Genomic DNA, 22363 nt, shown 5'->3' with positions numbered 1-22363 from the left:
ACACCTGTAAACAGATCTGCATGGTATTTGAGAGTGCAAGTGTAATTGCTTTAGATGAGGCCCTGGGTCCTTTATGAATTCAAAATGCTTTCAAGGCTTGTCACTACTTGTCACCCTTCTCAGCACTCACTTGTGCCAACTGGGTCAGGCCCAGAAGAAAACAGAGTTGTGTGTGTGGCCTTTGTATCGTTTCTGCTTGTTTAACCTTTGACGTCAGAAGGTAGGACACGGGAAGAGGCCAGTAACTACTACACTCTTGTGAGGGAACAAAAGATTATCTTGGCACCAAGTAATGGTGCCAAGTTTATTGAGTTGAGAAATCCACAGGTATTTAGCTGCCCAGGCGAGGCACAGAATATAAATCTTATGTAGAGGGACCAGGTACTATCTTTTGCTATGATGAAGTATTTTTTGTTTTGTTGTGTTTTTCCTTTTCCTATCAGGTGTGAGAATTGCCAAGAGTGTTATGTTACAGTCTCTTGGCATACCCCAGAAGGTGCATCATTTCCACAGTATAGACCAAGCGAAGCACACAGGCAGATGGGGGCAGGGATGGAAGGTGGGACTGTGCCCACTGCATGTAATAGTCCTTCCCCCAGATAGCTTTAAGTAAACTAAATTGTAGAAGGTTATCTCATTTTTATCTTATTCATGCTTTCATTCTTTTAAGGAGTCCTCTTATAACGTGGGTAATCCTTGTAGCAATAAAACATGTCCTCTTCCAAAGTAATTTTTAAAAAATCTTGTTATATTACATTTTCCTAAATGGAGGTATGTACTTAAGACCCCTGAAAACTGGCTTAGCACTTACTTTTGGTGTGAAGAGCTAGTTCTTCCCTAGAGAGCCCAACTCTGGAGCCAGGTGGATTGAGTGGGAATCCTAGCTCTGCTAAAGGGACGTACTTGCCTAAGTCTCCTCCTCAGTAAATAGGATACTAGTGATAACATCTTCATAGAGTTGTCATGAGAATTAAATGAATAATATATGTAAAGGCTTAAATCAGCACCTGGACTACATATATAAGGTGATCAATAAATATCTACTTTGGTATCTGAATGCTTCAAGATAGCCTTTTGTTCCCTTCTAAAAAAGAGTGGGTAGTGATTGTTAAGACTTACCCACTCATAAATGTTTTATTACATACTTAATATGTGAAGCTATCAAGTAAGGAGGTAAGGAAGTATGTTAATACGGAAGAAGATGATAAAATACCCAAATAGGAAACCATAATGCCAACTTTCTAAGCTTAAGCTGACTGTAACAAAGAACTGGCTTTGTAACAAAGAACAAGTCTTACTGGCTTCATGCAATGCAAACATTTTTTTCTTATGTATCTGACAGATCAAGGTGGTCAGGTAGCTCTCCTGAGCAGTTTTCCACCATGTGGTGATTCAGGGATCCAAGCACATTCTATCACGAGGCTTAGCCATATTAGAGTTTTTCACTTCGGTGATGAGGATGAGGGAGAAAGTGGGAGAGAGTGAAAAGAGGGAGAAAGGTGGAAAAGGGAGAAAGAAGGAGAAGGTGGAAAGGAGAGAGAGAGAAATTGAGAAAGTGAGAAAGAAAGAAAAAAGAAAGAAAATGTGCTGAAGATTTTGTAAGCGATTTTAGAGGTCAAGCCTAGAGGTGGCAAACACATACCATTTCTGTACCCACTCCGTTTTCTAGAACTAGTCACATGACTCCAACCTACCAGCCAAGGGTTCTGGGGAATCAGATCTCCCTGTGTGCCCTGTAATGCAAAGCAAGATAGTTGAGTTTCCGTGGTGGAGTCCTGGCACAACAGTTAACCATGTGACATAGTTTCTGTTAGTGGCAGACATTTCCTGTAATTATTCTATTTGTATGCTTCACTGTAAACTATTTTTGAAATTCTCTGTAATGAATTCCAGAACCAACACATGACCCAAGAATTTACAAATCATTATGTTACTTTCTCATTTTAGAAATTTGCAGAAAGTGAGGGAATCTACTGAGATGTATACTTCTGAACATTTTGATGTTGTACAGATAGCCAGCAAACAAGGACTCTAGGTGACAGTATCTTTTTTTTTTTTTTTTTTTTTGTGACGGAGTCTCACTCTGTCACCCAGGCTGGAGTGCAGTAACATGATCTTGGCTCACTGCAATCTCTGCCTCCTGGGTTCAAGCAATTCTCCTGTCTCAGCCTCCCGAGTAGCTGGGATTACAGGCGCCCACCACCACGCCTGGCTAATTTCTGTATTTTTAGTAGAGATAGGGTTTCACCATATTGGTCAGGCTGGTCTCGAACTCCTGACCTCAGGTGATCTACCCACCAAAGTGCTGGGATTACAGGCATGAGCCACCACATCCCCCCCCTTGGTGACAGTATCTTAATGACACCCTGACAGGCAGGATTCTATTAAAGAGCAGGTTTTTATGCTTTTTACCTTCCTGGTAGTCAGTAAATGACAAAGGCAAAGAAGTTAATGATCCATTGAAATTACGTCAGACAATCTAAGAGTAGAGATTTTTCTTTCACTGCCCCGTAATAAATATGGCTTACTATTGCAACCAGAATTTGTACTCAGCTCTGATGGGAAAGATAATGGCAGTTTTCTGTGTCTTACACCACCAAATAAAGAGACTTACTACTGCAGGTTTATTAATAATATTTTCCTTGAGCAATTCTTTTGAATCATGATTGGCCTCTGTACAGATCAAGCAGTTTGCCTCTGTACAGATCAAGCAGTTTGTTTATAAGAACAAGCCTGGGGCCAGGCGTGTTGGCACACGCCTGTAATCCCAGCACTTTGGGAGGGCGAGGTGGGTGGATCACCTGAGGTCAGGAGTTTGAGACCAGCATGGTCTCAGAGACATGGTGAAACCCCGTCCCTACTAAAAATACAAAAAAAAAAAAAAAAAAATTAGTTTGGTGTGGTGGTGGGCGCCTGTAATCTCAGCTACTCAGGAGGCTGAGGTAGGAGAATCTCTTGAACCTGGGAGGCGGAGGTTGCAGTGAGCCAAGATCGCGCCACTGCACTCCAGCCTGGGTGACAGAGCGAGACTCAGTTTCAAAAAAAAAAAAAAAGGCAAGTCTGGGAGAGTTTACAGCCACATGGACACACCTTGGGGCCAGGCTTAACTAAGCTTCAGAGTTAATGTGTACCTTACGTTTTTCAGTGTTTCCTTGGTCTGTGGATTGATTTTGAATCCCATTTCTTCTGCCAGAGTTTAGCTATTTAACACATAGGGAAGCAATATGATTTTATGGCTGATCAGGTGGCCCGCAGCGTGAGACTGAGTTTGAATCCCTATTCTGCCACTTAACCACCATGTTACTATGGGCCCTATATGGTATTTGTTTGCTAGGGCTGCCTAGGTATTTGTGGTAACAAGCATCACAAACTGGGTGGCTTAAACAACACAAGTTTATTTTCTCACAGTTCTGGAGGCTAGAAGTCTGAGATGACTGTATCAGCAGGGTTGGTTTCTTCTGGGGCCTGTCTCCTTGACTTGCAGATGGCTGTCTTTTCCTGTGTCTTTACATGATCTTCTCTGTGTGTATGTCTGGGTTCATATCTCTTTTTATAAGGTGACCGGTAAGATTGGATTAGGAGCTACTCTAATGACCGCATTTTAACTTATTTACCTCTTTAAAGACCCATTTCCAAATATAGTCACATTCTGAAGTACTGGGATAATAAAGGTACTTCATGATGTTGTGGTGAGCATTTGAAGAGAGGATGCATGTACATTTCCTCACACATTACCAGGAATATGGTGACTACTCGCTACATATAACTATTTTTACTACAATTATAAATTGTATTCTGACTGTCTTCTTTTCCAGTTGTGAGATGGCTGTCTGCATGGCTTTTCAATTACTGAGGCCTGGGATTATTGTCATCTTTCTTGCGCCCTCATAGCATCTTAAAATGCTGCCTTCAACAGAGTAATAGGGCAAAAGCCCAAGGAATGTTGATCAAGTGGGTGGGTATGAATTTTGTGCTCAGGATTTCTGAGTGGTCTTCTGTGGCTGTTGCTTTGGTGTCACACCATAGATGGCTGTGAAATGCTCTCAGACTTCTTGGTTCCTGGAGTGGCCTGCCCAAAAACTAGACAAGCACCTGGAGAAGAGTAATCTCTCCATTTCAGGGGCAGGAGACAGAAGTTGTTGTGCATTGTCAGGGGAGAAACTGTAAAATCACAGAACCAGATCACCAAACATAAGAATTATCCAAACGTTGGAGGTGATTTTTAAATCAGGCAGTGTGTCAAAGTGATTGGCTTTCCTGCAATTATTAGCTGTCCCCAACATTTCTGGACTTAATGAGAATTGATAGAATTATTTGATGCTGGTATTATGGTAAGTTATCATCTCATGCCCAAAGAATTGACTGTTCTCAAAATTTTTGGTATTTCTTGTTTCAACTGGTATAAATGTTCTTTGCTTTAAAAAGTGTTGCTACTGTCACAACCCGGTCACAGCCTTTGTTAAATACTAGCAAGCAGGGATCCACTAGGATCAGAAGAAGAAGGCCAGATTGCAGTCTCTGATATAAGCTGTCCAAGGAGGCCAATATGCAGCCCATCAATCTGGAGAAGCATGGATACGCTGGGGAATAGTGTGCTTATTAAGTCTACACCTGGCTATAAGCATCCATCCATAGCAGACGAGTTACACAGGCTTCATTAACTAGACACAAAGGGTATATTATTCATACATCATGCTAGATTCCTGTCAGTGAATCAGCTCTTAAACTGTGAGTCACGGACACCACCAGCCTCACCAACTAGCTCCTTTATCCTCTTTCAGATCAGCTACTGAATCTGGTTAATTTTTCTTTTGAAATACCTCTGAAAATGTTTATCTTTTAGTAAAAGATTTTAAATAATAACTATGAGGACTGTCACAAATAAATAGTGTGATACAATAAGAAATATGTAGTTGGTCTTTGTCCCATCTTCCTGGAATACAGCTCCTAAAACCTTTGGAATCTCGAGTGATGAGTGTCTTTTGTGTGGTAGTGAGAAGGCTGGTAGCTGGGGACCCCTAGACCTTCAGGATGGGGGCTGGACATGATTAAGATTAAGAAAGACTGACGTGATTAGAAGGTTGGAACTTTCAGCCCCATCCCTGACCTCTGGGGAGGAGAGAGAAGCTGAAGATTGAGGTAATCACCATTGGCCAGTGATGTAATCTCTCATGTCTGTGCAGTGCAATCACCATAAAACCCCCAAAACAATAGTGTTTGGAGAACTGCTGGGTTGATGAACATACTGAGGAGCTGGGAGGGTGTTGTTCTGTGCACCCACACTCTGCTTCCATACCTTGCCCAAAGCATCTCTTCCATTTGGCCATCCTGAGTTATATTCTTCATGATAAACTGGTAAACCTAAGTCAAGTGTTTTCCTGAGTTCTGTGAGCCGTTTAAGCAAAGTATGGAACTGAAGAGGGGGTCACGGGAACCCCTGACTTATAGGTGATTGGTCAGAAGTGTACGTGGCAACCTGGAACTTGTGACTGGCATCTAAGTGGGGAGCAGTCTTGTGGGACTGATCCCTTAACCTGTGGGGTCTGTGCTAACTCTGGGTAGTGTCAGAATGAAATTGGATTGTTGGACACTCGGTATCTGAAATGTTGGAGAATTGGTTGGTATGAGGAAAAAATCCACACATTTGGTGTCAGGAGAATTGTGACTGACATCAATGCAAATATATATATAAAAATGTGAATTTATATGAAGTTACTTTTAGCTGACCGTAACATAATAGGTATATTCATTGCTGTGGTTTGGCTGTGTCCCCACTCAGATCTCATCTTGAATGGTTATCCCCATAATCCCCATGTGTCTAGGGAGAGAGCTGTTGGGAGGTGCTTGGATCATGTGGGCGGTTTCCCCCGTACTGTTCTCGTGATAGTGAAAGAGTTCTCAGGAGATCTGATGGTTTAAGGAGGAGCTCTTCCTCCTTCACTCCTCACTCTTCTCTCTCCTGTCACCATGTGAAGAAGATCCTTGCTTCCCCTTCTGCCATGTTTGTAAGTTTCCTGAGGCCTCCCAGTCATGTGGAACTGTGAGTCAGTTAAAAGCTCTTTTATGTATAAATTACCCAGTCTTGGGTATTTCTTTATAGCAGTGTGAAAATGGACTAATACACCCACTGTTATGACGATAAAGGCTGAAACATGTCTTATCAGGGGTGGGTGAAACATGGAATTAAGTAACTGATTTAATGTTACCTAATTTTTCTGTAAATTTATATATCTTTCTATTAAAATTAAAAAATACACAGCAGGAACAACAACAAAATCCTTCCTTATTAGTCCCTTGCTGTGCATTTTCACTGTCCTCGCAGGCCCCATCTCCTTTTGTGGGAAAAATCCAACCATATCTCCTGACTGCTGTCTTCCCTTCCTTCCGTTCATTCTGTGGTTGCCGGTTTTTCTTTCCTTAGTTCTTCATTTATGTTTCTCTTTCTTAAAAGCCCCCTGCAGAGTTGCCTTTAAAATTTTATAATTGGTTTAATTTTTATTTATTTATTTGGCAGAGAAGAGCAAGTTAGTACCTTGTACCAAAACATCAACCTTTTGGAGCCAAGATTAATTCAGCCATATGAACATGTTATAAAGAACTTCATCCGTGAGATCAGACTTCAAAGCACAGAAATGGAAAATTTGGCCATTGCGGTGAAGAGGTATTGAAGTCCTTCCTTTATAAGTGGCCTGTGGGTGCTTTAACTTGCTCTCTGACCTGGGTGGCAAATGGACTGAACTGCATTGTCACACTATGATATAGGTGGACTTCCTGAGCCTCAGGAGTCTAGAGCTTTCAAAATTAAGCCAGCAATGGAGAAGTAGGTCAGCTACCAATCAGTAGATCATCATGATCCTATTATATAAACTTTTCAGGGTCAATGATGACTTGATACAGAACAATTAAGAGATTTATCTTACATCCAGCTGCTTAAAACACACAGGAAACTTTTATCTAGAGAAGTAGACGGAACACTATTTGAAGCCTGGCCTTGTTACCTACATGTATGAGACTTTGTGAGCAGGTTACTTAATTTCCCTGAGTCTCAATTCCTGCAACTGCAAAATGAGGATGAATATCTTCACGTCCTCCAGGTGTTAAGACTTAGTGGATGATGTCATGGGTGAGCCCCACACACTGCCCACCACATGGTGGGTGCTCAGCAGTGCTGCTTTGACTCTCTCTACTCTCTAGCCCTCCTCACTTGGCCCTCCCCCTTTGAACTGAAAGCCAAAGAACTATTAAACTCTTACTCTAATACAGTTCATTTAAGCCATAGCTAGCTTACATAGGATATCTTATTGGTGTTAACAGCTATGTCATGCAAAAAAAACAATTTATATGTGTTGCAGTCCAAACGTCAGCCTCTTTGTCCCCTGGAAAAACTGCATTCCTTTAGCATGTATTGGGAAAGAGAGGGCATTGTGCTTGTCACAGTTCTTGTGTGTTGTGCCCCACGGATGCTCCTTGCTGTCGTGTGCTCCACCAGGAGCTCCCAAGACGCTGTGCACCCTGCTGGTTTCTGCCTGGAGCTTATAGATGCAGCCCTTTTAATAGGAGGCTGCCCTGTCTGCATAGGGGCGGGTGACTTGTCTTCCATTCTGCTGTCTCTTTATCCTTCCCATCCTCATGATGCTGAAACTATCTAGTTGAACCTTTGGTTCATTACAATGTAGAAAAGAAAATATTTTAAATTCTTGGTATGAAATAGGACCTTTCTTATAGTCCTGGAGTCAAGCCAAGGTTGATCTATTCACAAGGGATTTCTTATGAACATTTTTAGTACTTGACTGACCATTTTTCTCTCAAATTAGCCTTCTAGGGGCCTTCCAGGAGGATGAAGGGTGGTCCTCAGAACTCCAAAGTCTGTAGAGCATTCTGGAGTGTGGATCAGAGTCCCAGAGTTGGTCTCCTTTGAGATGTGACAGGCAGACACACACATTGATTCTTCAGAGCATCCAATATGTATTAAAACAGACAAACTCATAGGTACACACATAGGTACACATACACAGACCCACACAGAGATATGTGGGTACACATGCATACACATGCCCCCCATCTAAAGATAATACCATGTAAACCTACGAGGGAAAAAAACAGACTGGCATGCTTGATGTTCTCATTACCAGCTAGGCTGCTTTTTCATGGTGGAGTGAGTACATCATATTAATTTGAGCTGTGTTGGTGTCCCCATCCACTCCCTTCTGTGCCGCTGGAGGGATCCAGAGCCAGCCTCTATGCTGAGCTGAAGTCTCCTAAAGCCTCCTTTCTTAGCTACCAAAGACCTCAGGAAGTGTTTAAATGGCTACTTGTAAACCATTCCTTGCATGCTTAGCCATCCATCCTCACTGCTATTTTTAATTGGGGGAGGGTTTTGGCCATTTTGCTCTGCACTGCACCTGAAGAAGGGGTTCCCAGTGTCCTGGTGGGAGCCCTGGACTAGGTCACAGTGGGCAGACATTTCACCAGAAATTACAAATTGCTGGGGCAAGCACTCTGTGATTATGCATCACCCTGATTTGCAAAAGAAGAAAAATGTTGCTCAGAAGTGAAAAGGGCAGAGAGAGTCCATTACGGAGCAGTCCCAGATGCTTGGGATTGGATAGCTAGAAGAAGTAGGTGGGAAATGATCATAACAGAGGGAGAAAGGATATGTGCCTTAGCCATTTACAGTCCCAGAGTTGACCAAAAAACCACCAGACATTGCTATGGAGATACACAATTTCTAGACTTCAAATAGCAGGTATTTATAAGCAGAAATGAACTGACTTCCCAAGCTTGGTTAACATAACCTTGGACAGGCTATAAGATGAGGAAGAAGTAAATAGGAACAGAAGATAATAATGTTACTGAAAATTTTACTTTGGGGTCATTTTCCTCCCATAATACTTCCTTGGAGTTTTATGTGGAAGTTGAACCAATGCATGAATAAATTGTGTTGTGAGGGAGTAAATAAGTCAAAAGCAGGTAAGTTGCTATAGCAGAGACCCATCAAACTAGAAGACAGAAAATCTTATATTTAAGCCCTATCATTTATTAATAGCATGTCATTTGTCCGAATGAATCACCTCTAAAGCTCATGGTTTAGATGCAAATCAATGTGCTCTGTCTCCATAGAGATGTGATTTATAATTGCACTCCTAACAGAAACAGAATTTTTCTAAAAGGTAACCTTATCTACATTCTAGAACTTTAGGGGACAAATAAGAAATAATGATTGAGATCTTTTTTTCCCTTCTCACTTTAACATATAACATTGTGAGTTTTATATAGTGAAATTTCAAAATTATATCTAACCATCACTTTGCCACACAGTTCTTTTTTTAATCCAGGGTTGTAACTCAGTCATGAGAGCAAAAAAAAATTCAGAATTTATTGAGAGCCTCCCAGCACCTAGATATCTTTACTGTTTGCCACAATCTAGTTTAATATCATTTTATCCAATTTATTCATTTATTTAATATAGTCAGGTACCACATCACAATGTTTTGGTCAATAAAGGATTACCTAAATGACAGTGGTCCCATAAGAATATAATCCTATGCTTTTACTGTATCTATTCTGTGTTTAGATACACAAATACCATTGTGTTACAGTTACTTCCAGTATTCAGTACAGTCCCATGCTGTTCAGGTTTCCAGCCTAGGAGCAATACGCTATTCCATATAGCCTAGGTGTGAAGTAGGCTTTACCAGCTGGGTTGGTGTAAATACTCTTTATGATGCTTACACAATGACAAAAATCTCCTAAAGACACATTTCTCAGAATGTATACTAGTTGTTAAGGAATGCATAACTGTATCTAGTTTTAAAATCATTTTACACCAAAATGGTCGAATTGCCAATCTCATTTTATTATGTAGAAGGATTGGGGAATCATTTTGAATGGGGTGTTTCTCTTCATCTGTAATATATAGGGCTTAATGTAGATGAATCTGAAGTTTCTCTTCATGTTTCAAGTTCAAGAGTATAATGAAAAGATGTGCATCCTTTTGAATTTCAGAGCCCAGGACAAGGCAGCTATGCAGTTGAGTGAGTTGGAAGAGGAAATGGATCAGAGGATTCAGGCTGCAGAACATAAGACACGGAAAGACGTGAGTTTCTGGGTTGGCCATTCATTCAGCAGATCTTTATGCGGTGCTTTCTATGGAGAGGGCCCAGGCACTCTTCTGGGTGTCATGCAGGGGTACAGCAAGTCCAGGTTTCTGCAGAGTCTCCCAGCAAAGGAATTTTTACTGGTGGTGGTTTTTGGGGATGGGGTAAGAAGAAGTAGAAATAATAATCAAATAAGCAAAGCAAATAAGTTCTGATAGTGACAAGTGCAGTAAAGAAATAACATGTGCGATAGTGACTGGGAGAGGAGGCTGCTTAGGTTGGGGGTAAGAGGCCTCTTTGAAGGGGTAACATCAGAGATGAGGCCTTGGGAGAAGGCAGAGGCAGCCTTCATAGAGAAGGTGGCTTGACTTTCCATACCTGTGTCTGCCCACACCTGCTGCCCACTTTAAATCTAGATTAGAGTGAAATTAAAATTCTGTCTTCAAACTTTGGTGTTTTATAATGGAATACAGTCATCACTTGGTACCCAAGGGGATTGGTTCCAGGACTCCCCTGCAACCCCGCATACCAAAATCTGCATGCTCAAGTTTTTATGCAAATGGTGTATATTTACATACAACCTATGCATATTCTCTAGTATACTTTAAATCATCTCTGGATTACTTATAATACCTAATATTTAACACAATGTAAATGCTTTGTAAAGAGCTGTTACACTGTATTTTTATCTGCATCACTTTTACTGCTTAAAATATTTTCGGTCTTTAGTGGTTGAATTCGCAGATGCAGAACTTGTGGATATGAAGGGCTGATTGTTTGCCTTTATTCAGCGTTATAGGAACCATTTAAAGTTCAAAGTGATATGTTACCTTCAGTGATTTCCATTGAAGAAATAATTTTTTTATAAAATATTTTTGGGTGATTAATGTTTATTGAAAACAGAAAATAGACAATGCTAGGTTAAAACTTCCACTTTTGTTTATTAATTTGCCCTGTTAACACTGAGTGGCAGCAAAATAATGTACAAGTGGCCTGAACGTTGGCATCTGGGAGACCTTGGTTTGCATCCTGGCCCAGATCATATCTAGGTGGCATTGGGAAAATAACCCAACCTCTGAGCCTTTGTTGTTCCATCTCTAAAATGGGATAATGCAACCTACCTGCCTTCACAGGGGTTAAACATGATGATCTGTATAAAGTGCCTGGCACAGTGCCTGCAATGTAGTGGCTGCACCCTGGTTGTTACTGTCCTGCTCTTTCCTGTGGCTCTGTGTATTCTTGATTCCTTTTAGATTCTTCACCTTAAATGGCTTTACCACATATATGCCCTGGGGTGTCTTTGTTGTCCTATCTTCTTATAAAAAGTTTAATAAGAAGCTGGATGTCATTTTCAACCACATAAATGGTTCAAGGTTCATGGTCCAGCTTCAGAGCAGTGGATAACCCCTTCTTCAGCTAGCACTTTCCTTTTGGTAAAAAGGAAATAGTGAAATCATTTTTCTGCCTTTTTTTCTCTCCATCTGCTCTGTTTACTCTGTGCACACATTCATTCATCAAACACTTATCAAGCACATGTGTTATTCTGTCATCATATCTCATTGCTTCTTCCAGATAAATGCCTCCCAAATTTGTTGCTGGTAATGGGGATATTACCATGGCCCTCACCTTTTAGAACTTCACATTTTGTTAATTACAGCATCTTCTTTAGTTTCCTTGGCTTCAGTCCGGTGGTGGCAAACCCATGCATCCACAGCATCATTTCTCTATTCCACAGCAATGACACATGTGGCCTATCAGTCACCACATACATGTGGTCTCCACACCTCAGCACGCCAGTCCAGGATGTCACTGCCAGCTGAGCAGCTTTGGCACTGTGAGGAAACTTGTTTGCCTGTCCATCCTAGTGTCCGCCTCACACCTTTCTAAACACAGCTTCTCTGGAATAATGTGCCCAGGCCAGTCTAAGATTTTTCCCTCATTTCCTTCCATTCCACACGGCTCCCCTCGGCTCCCCTGGGTTCTTCGCCCCCAGCCCTGGCCCAGTGGCCTCACTGTGCCTGACCCTGCTTTGGCTCCAGCTGTTTTCTTTGCCTTGATGATTATCTCCTCACTCCTTTCCTCCTTCCCAAATTCTGCAAAGCTCAGAGGAACCCTCACTTTCTTCTTGATGCCCTGCCCTGCTCCTGTAACCACATTCACCTCTTCCTGTCCTTGACTCCTATGGCATATATAGCATATATTGCATTACTTCAGTTAGTTTTTTTTTTTAACTGTAACAGCTTTATGAAAGTATAATTGGCATGCAATAAACTGCATATAAAGTACAGTATATGTGAAGTTTGGACATATGTATGCACCATGAAACCATTCCCACAGGCAAGATCGTGGGCATAACTCTCCACCCTTGAAGTTTCTTCATGCCCCTTGAAGGCATAACAAGCCTTCCTTCCTCCTTTCTTTGCCCCTTTTTGCCAGATAATCATTGTTCTATTTTCTGTCGCTGTAGATTAGTTTGAAGTTTTCAGAACTGTATAGAAGTGGAATCATGCAGTATATACTATTTCTTGTCTGGCGTTTTCCACTCAACATAATTGTTTTGAGACTTATCTGTGTAATTAATAGTTTGTTCTTTTTCATTGCCAAGTAGTATTCTATTACATAGGGGTACCACAGTGTTTAGCCATTCATCTGTAGAAGGACATTTGAGTTATTTCCAGTTTTTGGCTATTGCAAATCAAGGTGCTATGAATATGCATGTACAAGTCTTTATAGAGGCATATACTTTTATTCCTCTTGAGTAAATTACTGGAGTGGAATGGGTTGATCATCTATGTAGATGAATGTGTATGTTTGTAAGATACTGCAAACCTGATTTCCAGAGTGGTTGTACAGTTGTATGATTCAATCAGCAGTGTATGAGAGTCCCATTCTTTCAGCATTCTAATTGGTGTGTAGAGGAATCTCACTGTGGTTTTAACTTGCATCTCTCTAATGACTAGTTGTGTGGAGGATCTTTTCGTGGGTTTATCTGCCGTGTATATATATATATTTTTTGCTGAAGTATCTTATTAAAAATCTTTGGCTCATTACAAATACAGTTTTTTTTTAAAAAATTACTATGTTTTGAGAGCTCTTTTATATTCTGAATGCAAGTCTTTTATCAGATACCTGATCTATAAATATTTTCACCCACACCATGACCTGTCTTTTCATTCTCCTAACAGTAAGAGTATAAATTTTTAATTTTTTATGGACCATACTTTTTTTCATGGACCATACTTTTCATGTGATCTTTAAAAATCTTTAACTCAAGATTTTCCCTGTGTTTTCCCCTGTGTTTTCTTCTATAAGCTTTATTGTTTTAGGTTACATTTAGGATCCATTTTGTATTTGGTGCCAAGATATGGATCAATGTTCATATTTTTTTTTCATGTAGATATCCAATTGTTCCCACACCTTTATTAAACAAGACTAACCATTTTCCACTGAATTGCCTCTGCACTTTATCCAAAATCAGTTTATTCTATTTGTGTAGGTTTATTTCTGGGCTCTCTGTTCTGTTCCATTGATTGATTTGTCTATTGTTATGCTAATATTACATTGTCTTGATACCTATTGGTTTATAATGTCTTGATACCTATTGGTTTATAAGTCTTGATACCTATTGGTTTATAGTATGTCTTCATACCTATTGGTTTATAATAAGTCTTGAAATCAACTAGTCTTAGTTCTTCTTCAACTTTGTGCTTTTTTAAAAGTTGTTTTGCCTATTTTAATTGCTTTAGTTTTCAAAGAATCAGCCTTTCAATTTCTTTTAAAAAAAAAAGCAAACAAAAACTAAAAGTCTGCAGGGAGTTTGACTGAACTTCATTGCGTCTATAGATCAATTTGGAGAGAATTGACATCTTAACAGTATTGAAAATATGATTTCTCTCTCTATGTCTTCTTTCAGCAATGTTTTGTGTTATTCACTGTACAGATCTTGTACATCTTAGATATACTCAGTATGTCATAGTTTGATGATACTGTAAATAGTATTTCTAAAAATTTCAATTTCTGATTGTTCATTGTGAATGTATAGAAATACATTTGATTTTTGAGATTGGTCTCGTATTCTGTAGCATTGCTTACATTGTTTGTATGCAGTGCCTTTTTGTTGGTAGATTTTGTCAGATTTTCTAGGATGATGATTATGAAATATATTAATACAAACATTTTATTTTTCTTTCCAATTTGAATGAAGCTTTTTATTTTTCTTGCCTTATTGCACTGGTAAGAAGAATAAAGGAGATGAGAACATTGAATGTGATGTTAGTAGTGTAGTGTTCACAGATGCCTTTATAAATGCAGTAGAGTCCCTTCTGTTCCTAGTTTGCTGAGTATTATTGTTTTTGCTGTTGTTTTAGTCAGGAATGGATGTTGGATTTTCTCAAATACTTTTTCTGTCTCATGATCATGTTTTTTTCTTTTTTAGAATGTTAATGTGGCAAATTACATTGATTGATTTTTGAATATTAAAACAAACTTGCACTTGAGCTAGGCCCTAATTAGTTATGATGTATTATCCTTTCTATAGATTGTTGAATTCAGTTTGCTAAATTTTACTTAATATTTTTGCATTCATATGTGGAAGAGATATTGGTTTGTACTTTTAATGCTTTTGTCTTATTTTGGCGTCAGGCAAATTCTGGTCTCATAGAATGAGTTGGGACATGTTCCCTCCATTCCAGTTTACTGGAAGTTTGTGAAGAGTTGATCTGAACCACTACCATTTCTCACCGGCATTACTGTAACAATCTCTTATCTGATCTCTCAGCATCTACCTGTCGCAGGTTGGGAATGAAATAGGCTAGTGATCATTTCCTTTATTGAACTCTGGATAAAGTACTTCTTTTTTTTTTTTTTGAGACAGAGTCTCGCTGTGTCGCCCAGGCTGGAGTGCTGTGGCGCAATCTCGGCTCACTGCAGGCTCCGCCTCCCGGGTTCACGCCATTCTCCTGCCTCAGCCTCCCGAGTAGCTGGGACAACAGGCGCCCGCCACCACACCCGGCTAATTTCTTTCTTTTTTTTTTTTTTTAGTAGAGACGGGGTTTCACCATGTTAGCCAGGATGGTCTCAATCTCCTGACCTCGTGATCCACCCGCCTCGGCCTCCCAGAGTGTTGGGATTACAGTCATGAGCCACCATGCCTGGCCTGGATAAAGTATTTCTAAACCCTAAAATGTTTATGTTTGGTTTTGTGGCTGTGGATCTAATGAAGGGACTTGCAGTCAAGTCCATTTTGAGGCCAGGAAGGCTGCCTCATTAGCACCTCATTGTGAGGCCTCTGTGTCTTCATCCACATGTGAGGCAGGCAGAAATTGTTGCCTCACCTGTAAAGCTGGATGAAGTCAAGATAGCCCCTTTTAAAAACGTTACCTTAAGGGAAGATGTTGCTTTTCTGCCAAGCATTTCACATGGATTATTTAATTTATATGGATTAATTAATTTAATCCTCACAGTAGTTAAAAAGAAAATGGAGGCATGGATAAGTTTAGCAACTTGCCCAGCTCCACAGCCAATGAGTGGGCAGTAAGACACGCTACCTCTGGCAGGTATTCAGATGTGGGAGCATGCTGCAGAGAGGCCCTACCTTACTCTCTAGCAGACTGACTTCCTGTCACATCTCCCTGTTTTTTCTTTTTTTGTATTATTTCCTGAAATTGCCTTTTTCTGTCTTCTCTGCTAGAAAGCCTGAGAACATCAGTTTTATTGTCCCCCTCTCTGTCCCCATGTCCCCAGTCCCTTAGAACCATTGGTAGGTGATCAGCAAATATTTGTACACTGAATTTTACTGGCTATCAACATAAAACTATTTGAATACTGAAGGTAAAATATAAAATTGTATCATTTATTAAAAGAAAAGTAAATTTAGAGATGTTTCAGCCAGTGGGAGCTTCTGAATGGCAATCCCCTGACCTGGGGTGCCTTATTGCCATTCTCTGCTCCAGAAGAACTTGAAGGGACACCCCCGAGAAGTACCAGGCCACAGGGAGGCACTTTGCATAGCAATTTGCAGTGATGTAATTGGGATTTAGATAAGACATCATCTCTAGGGAAAAGGGTGCACCCAGGATGCCTTCTTGAGTCCTGATGACATGATAGGATTCCGGTCACTGTGCCATGTCTTTTAACTAATTATAGCAATAATTACTTAATTGATTGATGTGCTATGGTCTCTATCACAATGTGAGTAATAGTCTTAGAGGTGTCACTCCCGGGTGAGGTGTGTATGTAGGTTGTGGGATCCTGCTCTTCTTTCAGTTTTGTAGGTTTCAGTTCCAAAATTGTGGTACATCTGAAGTCAATTGGTTTCCTTCTGATATCCTTTCTCACCTTCCCTGTGTAGGAGAACTGAAGTCAGCCTTAATTTGACACAAAATGTTTCTCACCTGTGGGGTTTTGAAGGTTAAGAGGGTGAACTTATTTAAATGAACAACATATTTTTTTTTTCTTTTAGGAAAAACGCAAAGCTGAGGAAGCCCTCAGTGACCTCAGACGTCAGTATGAAACTGAAGTAGGAGATCTGCAGGTGACCATTAAAAAGTTAAGAAAGGTAGGCATGTGGCAGCTGGACTTGTAGGAACAGCCTCAGCATCTCAGGGTATCTAAGCCATTAACAACCAAAAACATTCGGAATCCTATTGAAGTGGCAGATAGATCAGATTTCAGATTTGTTTTGAGACTGAGTCTTGCTCTGTCACCCAGGCTGGAGTGCAGTGGCAAGATCTTGGCTCACTGCAACCTCCGCCTCCTGGATTCAAATGATTCCCCTGTCTCAGCCTCCTGAGTAGCTGGGATTATAGGCATGCACCACCATGCCCAGCTAATTTTTGTGTTTTTAGTAGAGGCGGGTTTCACCATGTCGGCCAGGCTGGTCTCAAACTCCTGACCTCAGGTGATCCACCCACTTCAGCCTCCCAAAGTGTTGGGATTACAGGCGTGAGCCACTGTGCCCAGCCTGAAAGACCTTTTAAGGGCCCCTGAGTTCCTCTTCTGTTTCCAGGGGCCACCTGTCTTTTGCATAGATTTAATAATTATTTTCTGATCCGTTCAACCATTGTCCATAAAACTTCAGTTTGCTTTCCTTGGTCTTCACCAGCTTAGTACTCTCAAGTCCCTTGTGTCTGGTAGACTGCATGCTTCATGACTATTTTTCTTGGTCATGTCAAATATCCCTGTGTCCCTACCCCTAGCTTATTGCAAAGTGCATGGTAAGTATTCAGGGAATATTTATTAAATGAAATGAATATTGCTCTTCTAAGTAGAAAATTTCAGATCTAGGGTACCCTGATCACCAAGAGTCACTAGTTTTTGAAGAAGAGCAGAACTTGTTGAAGTGTGAGCAAAGATGTGATTAGTTTGTTTGTTTGTTTGTTTGTTTAATGTGGTTGGTTTTTGGCTTTTCCTCTATTTGGTTTCTAATGAGCAGGTTCTGTTTTACTCAGTAATACTCTGGCAGTTGTTTAACAGGTGGCTCTATAGTGGGTGGAGGGGAGGGGAAGGATGTGTATCATTTGTTGATTTCCGTGGTATAAATACTCCTGTCATTACTGATTTCATGCTACCAAGTTGATATTACTGAATTTAAGGTTGAGAAGAGATGCTTAAAGCAGATTCTCACCTGCTGGTACAGGCTGGCTCCGGCACTGTACTAGACACATTTCTTGGATCTGTTTTTATTTTTCCCATAACTAATGGGGATGTGTTAGCTAAAATGAAAATGGATAATTAAAAAAGGATCATCCTTGCTGGGCATGGTGGCTCATGTCTGTAATCCTAATACTTTGGAAAGCTGAGGCAGGAGGATTGCTTGTGCTCAGGAGGTCAAGACCAGCCTGGGTGACATAGTTGAGATCCCACCACTGCAAAAATAAATAAATAAATAAATTTTAAAAATTAACTGCATGTGGTAGCACATGCCTGTAGTCCCAGTGACTCAGGAGGCTGGGGTGGAAGGATCACTTGAAGCTGGGAGAAGGAAGGCTGCAGTGAGCCATGATTATGTCACTATCTTAAAAAAAAATAAAAAATCATCTCTGAAAGTGGTGATGAGATTAAGTGGCAATTAGCTATATTTTGTATTTTATACACTATTGCAATTTAAACCTCTGGGATGATTAAGAATTCTCCCCAGTAGCCTCCTTAGAAAATGAATATCAATTTGAACCTTATATCTAATTTTCAAAAGTTATTAGACCATGCATACTATGCTTATATTACAGAATTGAATAGAACAATCTTCTGTTTATGCTAGAGCCACAAATTCACTGAGTCACTGCCCTGACTTATTTCTGTGGCTTCCCAAATCTTTAAAGGAATGTCTACAAGAAGAGATGCAGCGACTGATGAGGCCCAAGTGGTCCGAACAGTAAGAAAGGCCATGTGTCAGGAGACCTGAATCCTTGTCAAAACTGTACCCATTTTTCCCTGAAGCACCTGGAATAGTTCACATCATTTTTCTGATTTTTAGTTTCTGATATATAAAATGCAATTATTAATAAACTGTCTTTCCTAACCATAATGACTGATATTTTATTGACTTTGCAGTTCACTAAGCTCTTTTTCATGATTTAAAAAATCAAATTCTTAAACTTTCTCTGAGGAAGGTATAAATATCCTACTTTTAGAGATGAGGACTGAGTTCCAGGGAGGTTAACTAACTTGTTCAGAGTCACACAGCTAATAACTGATGAAGCCATCTTACTACACAGTTTGTGCTTTCTCACTTATACCAGACTTCCTGCATGCCTGATGTGGTTGTTAGGCAAAACAGCAAGATGTTTATTTCAGAGTACATTAAGGGCTATAGTTTACAAATTTGTTACAATTGCCACTAACTGTGTCCTTGTTTCTGAGAAACTCATTTTTCCCCGATGGTTTTTCTTCCCTGAAGTCAAAATGCGTGTTTAAATCAATGGCTTTTCTCAGTCAGAGTCAGCCTCGTGGCAGTCATGACGTTGTTATGTAAACACTATCCCTTTATAGCATCTGGCAAGGTGAAGAAGGTCCAGAATCAAAGCACTTAGACTTGGTGAAATGTGGGATCCATTTTGATCAGTGCAGAAACATTCCAATAATGAATACCAACAGATCCCCACCATTCCCAGAGGATGCAAGCTGTTGGTAGGAAAGGCATTTTGTTGTTGTTGTTGTTGTTCTCCAGGTTATAAATGTGTGGAACCAATTTAGTCTGGTACTTGTAACGAGTTTGTAATTGCAATAGAAATGAGTCAACCAGCAAGCAAAGCTCATGTAGAAATGAGTTAATCATCAAGCAAAGCTTAAATGTAGGTATATATAATCAAGTGTGTTTGTGTCTCTAGCTTCCTGTTATACTCAGATTTTATTGATTTTAGTTATTTAATAAGCATTTCTTGAACTCACCATGAGGAAAACATAGGTGAATCTGACACTAATTCTGCTCTTAAAAAATCTTGCTCTGTAGCAGGGAAGGTAAGACATTTCTAAATAATTGTAATACAGAATGGAAAGTGTTAAATGCAGATAATACAAAGGAGAATAAAAAGATCCAGATTCTAATGTAGCATAACTGAAAAAAGCAAGAACTGGATTGCTTAATAGTTGAATGATTTCCAAAAAAGGCTTTTCAGCTCTTTCCAAAAAAGTTCATTTCACAACAAAACCCCTTTTTCAAATGTTTAAATTATTTAGAACAAAATTTCAAATCCTTTTGGATTTTATGTAGTTTAATGATTTATAAAGTTGCATAATGTTGAAAATTGGTGACTTCTAGAATTCTCATATGTATATTCAAGGATAGTCCTAAACTTAACCAAAGCAATTCAAAGTGAGTTTGTAAGCACACAACTTTTATTTGGTCTTTCAGCTCGAAGAACAATCAAAACGCGTAAGTCAAAAGGAAGATGTGGCTGCCTTGAAAAAACAAATTTATGATTTATCAATGGTAAGAATTACCTTTTCACTTACAGAAATGCACTTCCTGTTAGACCACATCCTCATGCTCTTATTTCAGTGTTCCAGGAAGAGCAGCTTAAAGAGAAGTTAATACTGTAGTTAGAAAAAGTCCTTAAAATAACTTTGATCAAAGATATTATTTATGCAGGCTTTTCCCTCAATAATATGCCACTTATTGTGAAAGCTTTTACTTATTTTTCATACAAAGTAGTAAAGACATAGTGCTTACATTTTATATAACACAGTTAACCCTGTGTTCTTGCAACATCAGCTCTGGTCTGTATTCCTGGCTTAGTGATGAGGATATTAGTGCCTTGCCCCTTCTTCCAAGTTTTTTTTTTCTGTCGCTTTTCCATCTTACGCCAGCCACATCTACTTTTAGTACTAACAAAATTGGTAACATTTACATATCTTCTGTTATGAGTTTTATTTAGTTTGGTTTTAGATTAACTCTCAAATTTGAAAGCAGATAAAGAGCATTTTCTTTCTTACGATTCTAAATATTTTCACTGCAGAGCTAAGAAATGAGTGAAGCTTGCATTTCTTTCTCTCCATTTATTATCTCTGATCCACTTAGAAGGTTCCCAGCTTCATGGTCAAATGAATTCCTAGTTCCAGATTTTTCCACATCTTAGTAGGCTTTGTATTTGGATAATGACATTCTTGTAGAGTTATTTGTTTTTCTTGGATTTTCTGGTTGATTTTTTGGTTTCTTCTTGCAAAAAGCGTTACCATTTTCATGATATCACTGATACCTTAAGACTTATTTAGTCTTTCCAATGCATGAAATTTGTTTAGTTTTTCTCCTTGAAAATATTAATTTTGGAGTCTATAAAATTTCAGTTTTTTTTTTTTTTTTTTTTTTGAGATGGAGTCTTGCTCTGTCACCAGGCTGGACTACAGTGGCACGATCTTGGCTCACTGCAACCTCCATCTCCTGGGTTCAAGTGATTCTCCTGCCTCAGCCTCCCAAGTAGCTGGAACTATAGATGCACACCACCACGCCCCGCTAAATTTTTGAATTTTAATACAGACAGGGTTTCACCATGTTGGCCAGGATGGTCTCAATCTCTTGACCTCGTGATCACCTGCTTTGGCCTCCCAAAGTGCTGGGATTATAGGCGTGAGCCACCGCACCTGGCAAAATTTCAGTTCTTATTGGACTGATTGTTTTTTAAACTTGCTACCCATATGTTCTGCAATTTCTTTTCACTAGGCCTTTCACTGAATTGCAGCATTTTGCATATTACAATTTTTTGGGAGGAGAGGGTTTCATCCTCATTTCGGCATAGCACATCCTCAAGAAACTTCTTCAGAAAGAACATGTGAGAGAGAAATTTTCTGTTTTTGAATATTTGAGAATGTCTACATTCCCCCTCACAATTTATTAAGTTTGTTTAGATAAATAGGCTTTTTTGGGACTCCTCTGGGATTTATTAATTTAATTATTTCTAGGTACCATTTTTCTTCAACTACCTGGCAGTTGTTGGTGATCTGTTCATATTTTAAAATGAAGGACTAGCTTGGTCACTTAAGGTAGCTGGTGTAGGATCCTGTGGGACGGTGTGAACAGATATGCTCACCTGAAGGCCTTTCTCCCGAGAGAGTGTCTTCCTAGGAGCTCTGTGTGTGAAGCTGGCAGGGGACCCCAGTTACCAGTGTGAGTGGGGCAGGGATATTCAGAGAGAAGCCTTAGCTTTTTTTACAGGAGCCACTTAGTTTTAAAAAGATAATCTCTGCCTTGTCTTCAGAATCCACTCTGGCTCTCTGCTATTACTTGCTAGGGTAAGATAGGGAATGGGCTTGGTGGGAAGGGTGGCTTACTATACAGTTTTAATCTCTCTTTCCAACCCCATATCTGGTTCTGTCTTTCTGGGGTTCGGCCCGGTCACTTGTCTCCTTCTGGATTCTGTGTCAAAACCTTGAACACACTTCCTCTAATCTTCCATTTCCCCACTCTGTTCCCTTTGGCAACACATTTCCATCAATTTCCACTTTCTAGAAGTGCATTTAAGTCACTTGAATGCTCTGGGATGCTCTTCCATTCTTTTAACTGTTATTGGTTCATTTCCTTTGGCATTTCATTTTAGTGAGGTTTTGAAGGGGAAAAAGACAAATTCATGTGCTCCATCCACCATCTTGAACGAATGTCTCCAATATTATTTTAAGAAAATACAGAAATTTTCAAATCACACTGGTTTATTTTTAAGTGTAAAACTTAAAATATTAAGTGATAGAATTTATTTGTAAAAAGTAGCCAGTGTACCTGGTAATGGGTACTGTTGATTCCACAAAATGTTTATCAATAATTTTAAAGCGCTCATTAA

General features: G+C 39.7%; 1 protein-coding gene across 2 annotated transcripts in view; it reads left to right on the top strand.

The window, feature by feature from the left end:
* The window catches only part of RASEF (RAS and EF-hand domain containing), a 74483-nt gene that overhangs the window by 24355 nt on the left and 27765 nt on the right, over nucleotides 1-22363 (top strand). The window contains exons 2-5 of one of the 2 annotated variants that reach the window (XM_520093.8): nucleotides 6515-6661; nucleotides 10006-10096; nucleotides 16558-16653; nucleotides 19948-20025. In XM_520093.8, the coding sequence (XP_520093.4) occupies nucleotides 6515-6661; nucleotides 10006-10096; nucleotides 16558-16653; nucleotides 19948-20025 (412 nt within the window). The remainder of the gene's footprint in view (nucleotides 1-6514; nucleotides 6662-10005; nucleotides 10097-16557; nucleotides 16654-19947; nucleotides 20026-22363) is intronic. The other variant, XM_016961017.3, reaches the window with a different exon arrangement.

Source organism: Pan troglodytes, chromosome 11 (genome assembly GCF_028858775.2).
Source record: "Pan troglodytes isolate AG18354 chromosome 11, NHGRI_mPanTro3-v2.0_pri, whole genome shotgun sequence".
NCBI classification, from domain to species: Eukaryota; Metazoa; Chordata; class Mammalia; order Primates; family Hominidae; genus Pan; species Pan troglodytes.
The sequence above is the reverse complement of the archived record's forward strand: the minus strand, read 5'-3'. Positions and strand labels throughout refer to the sequence as shown.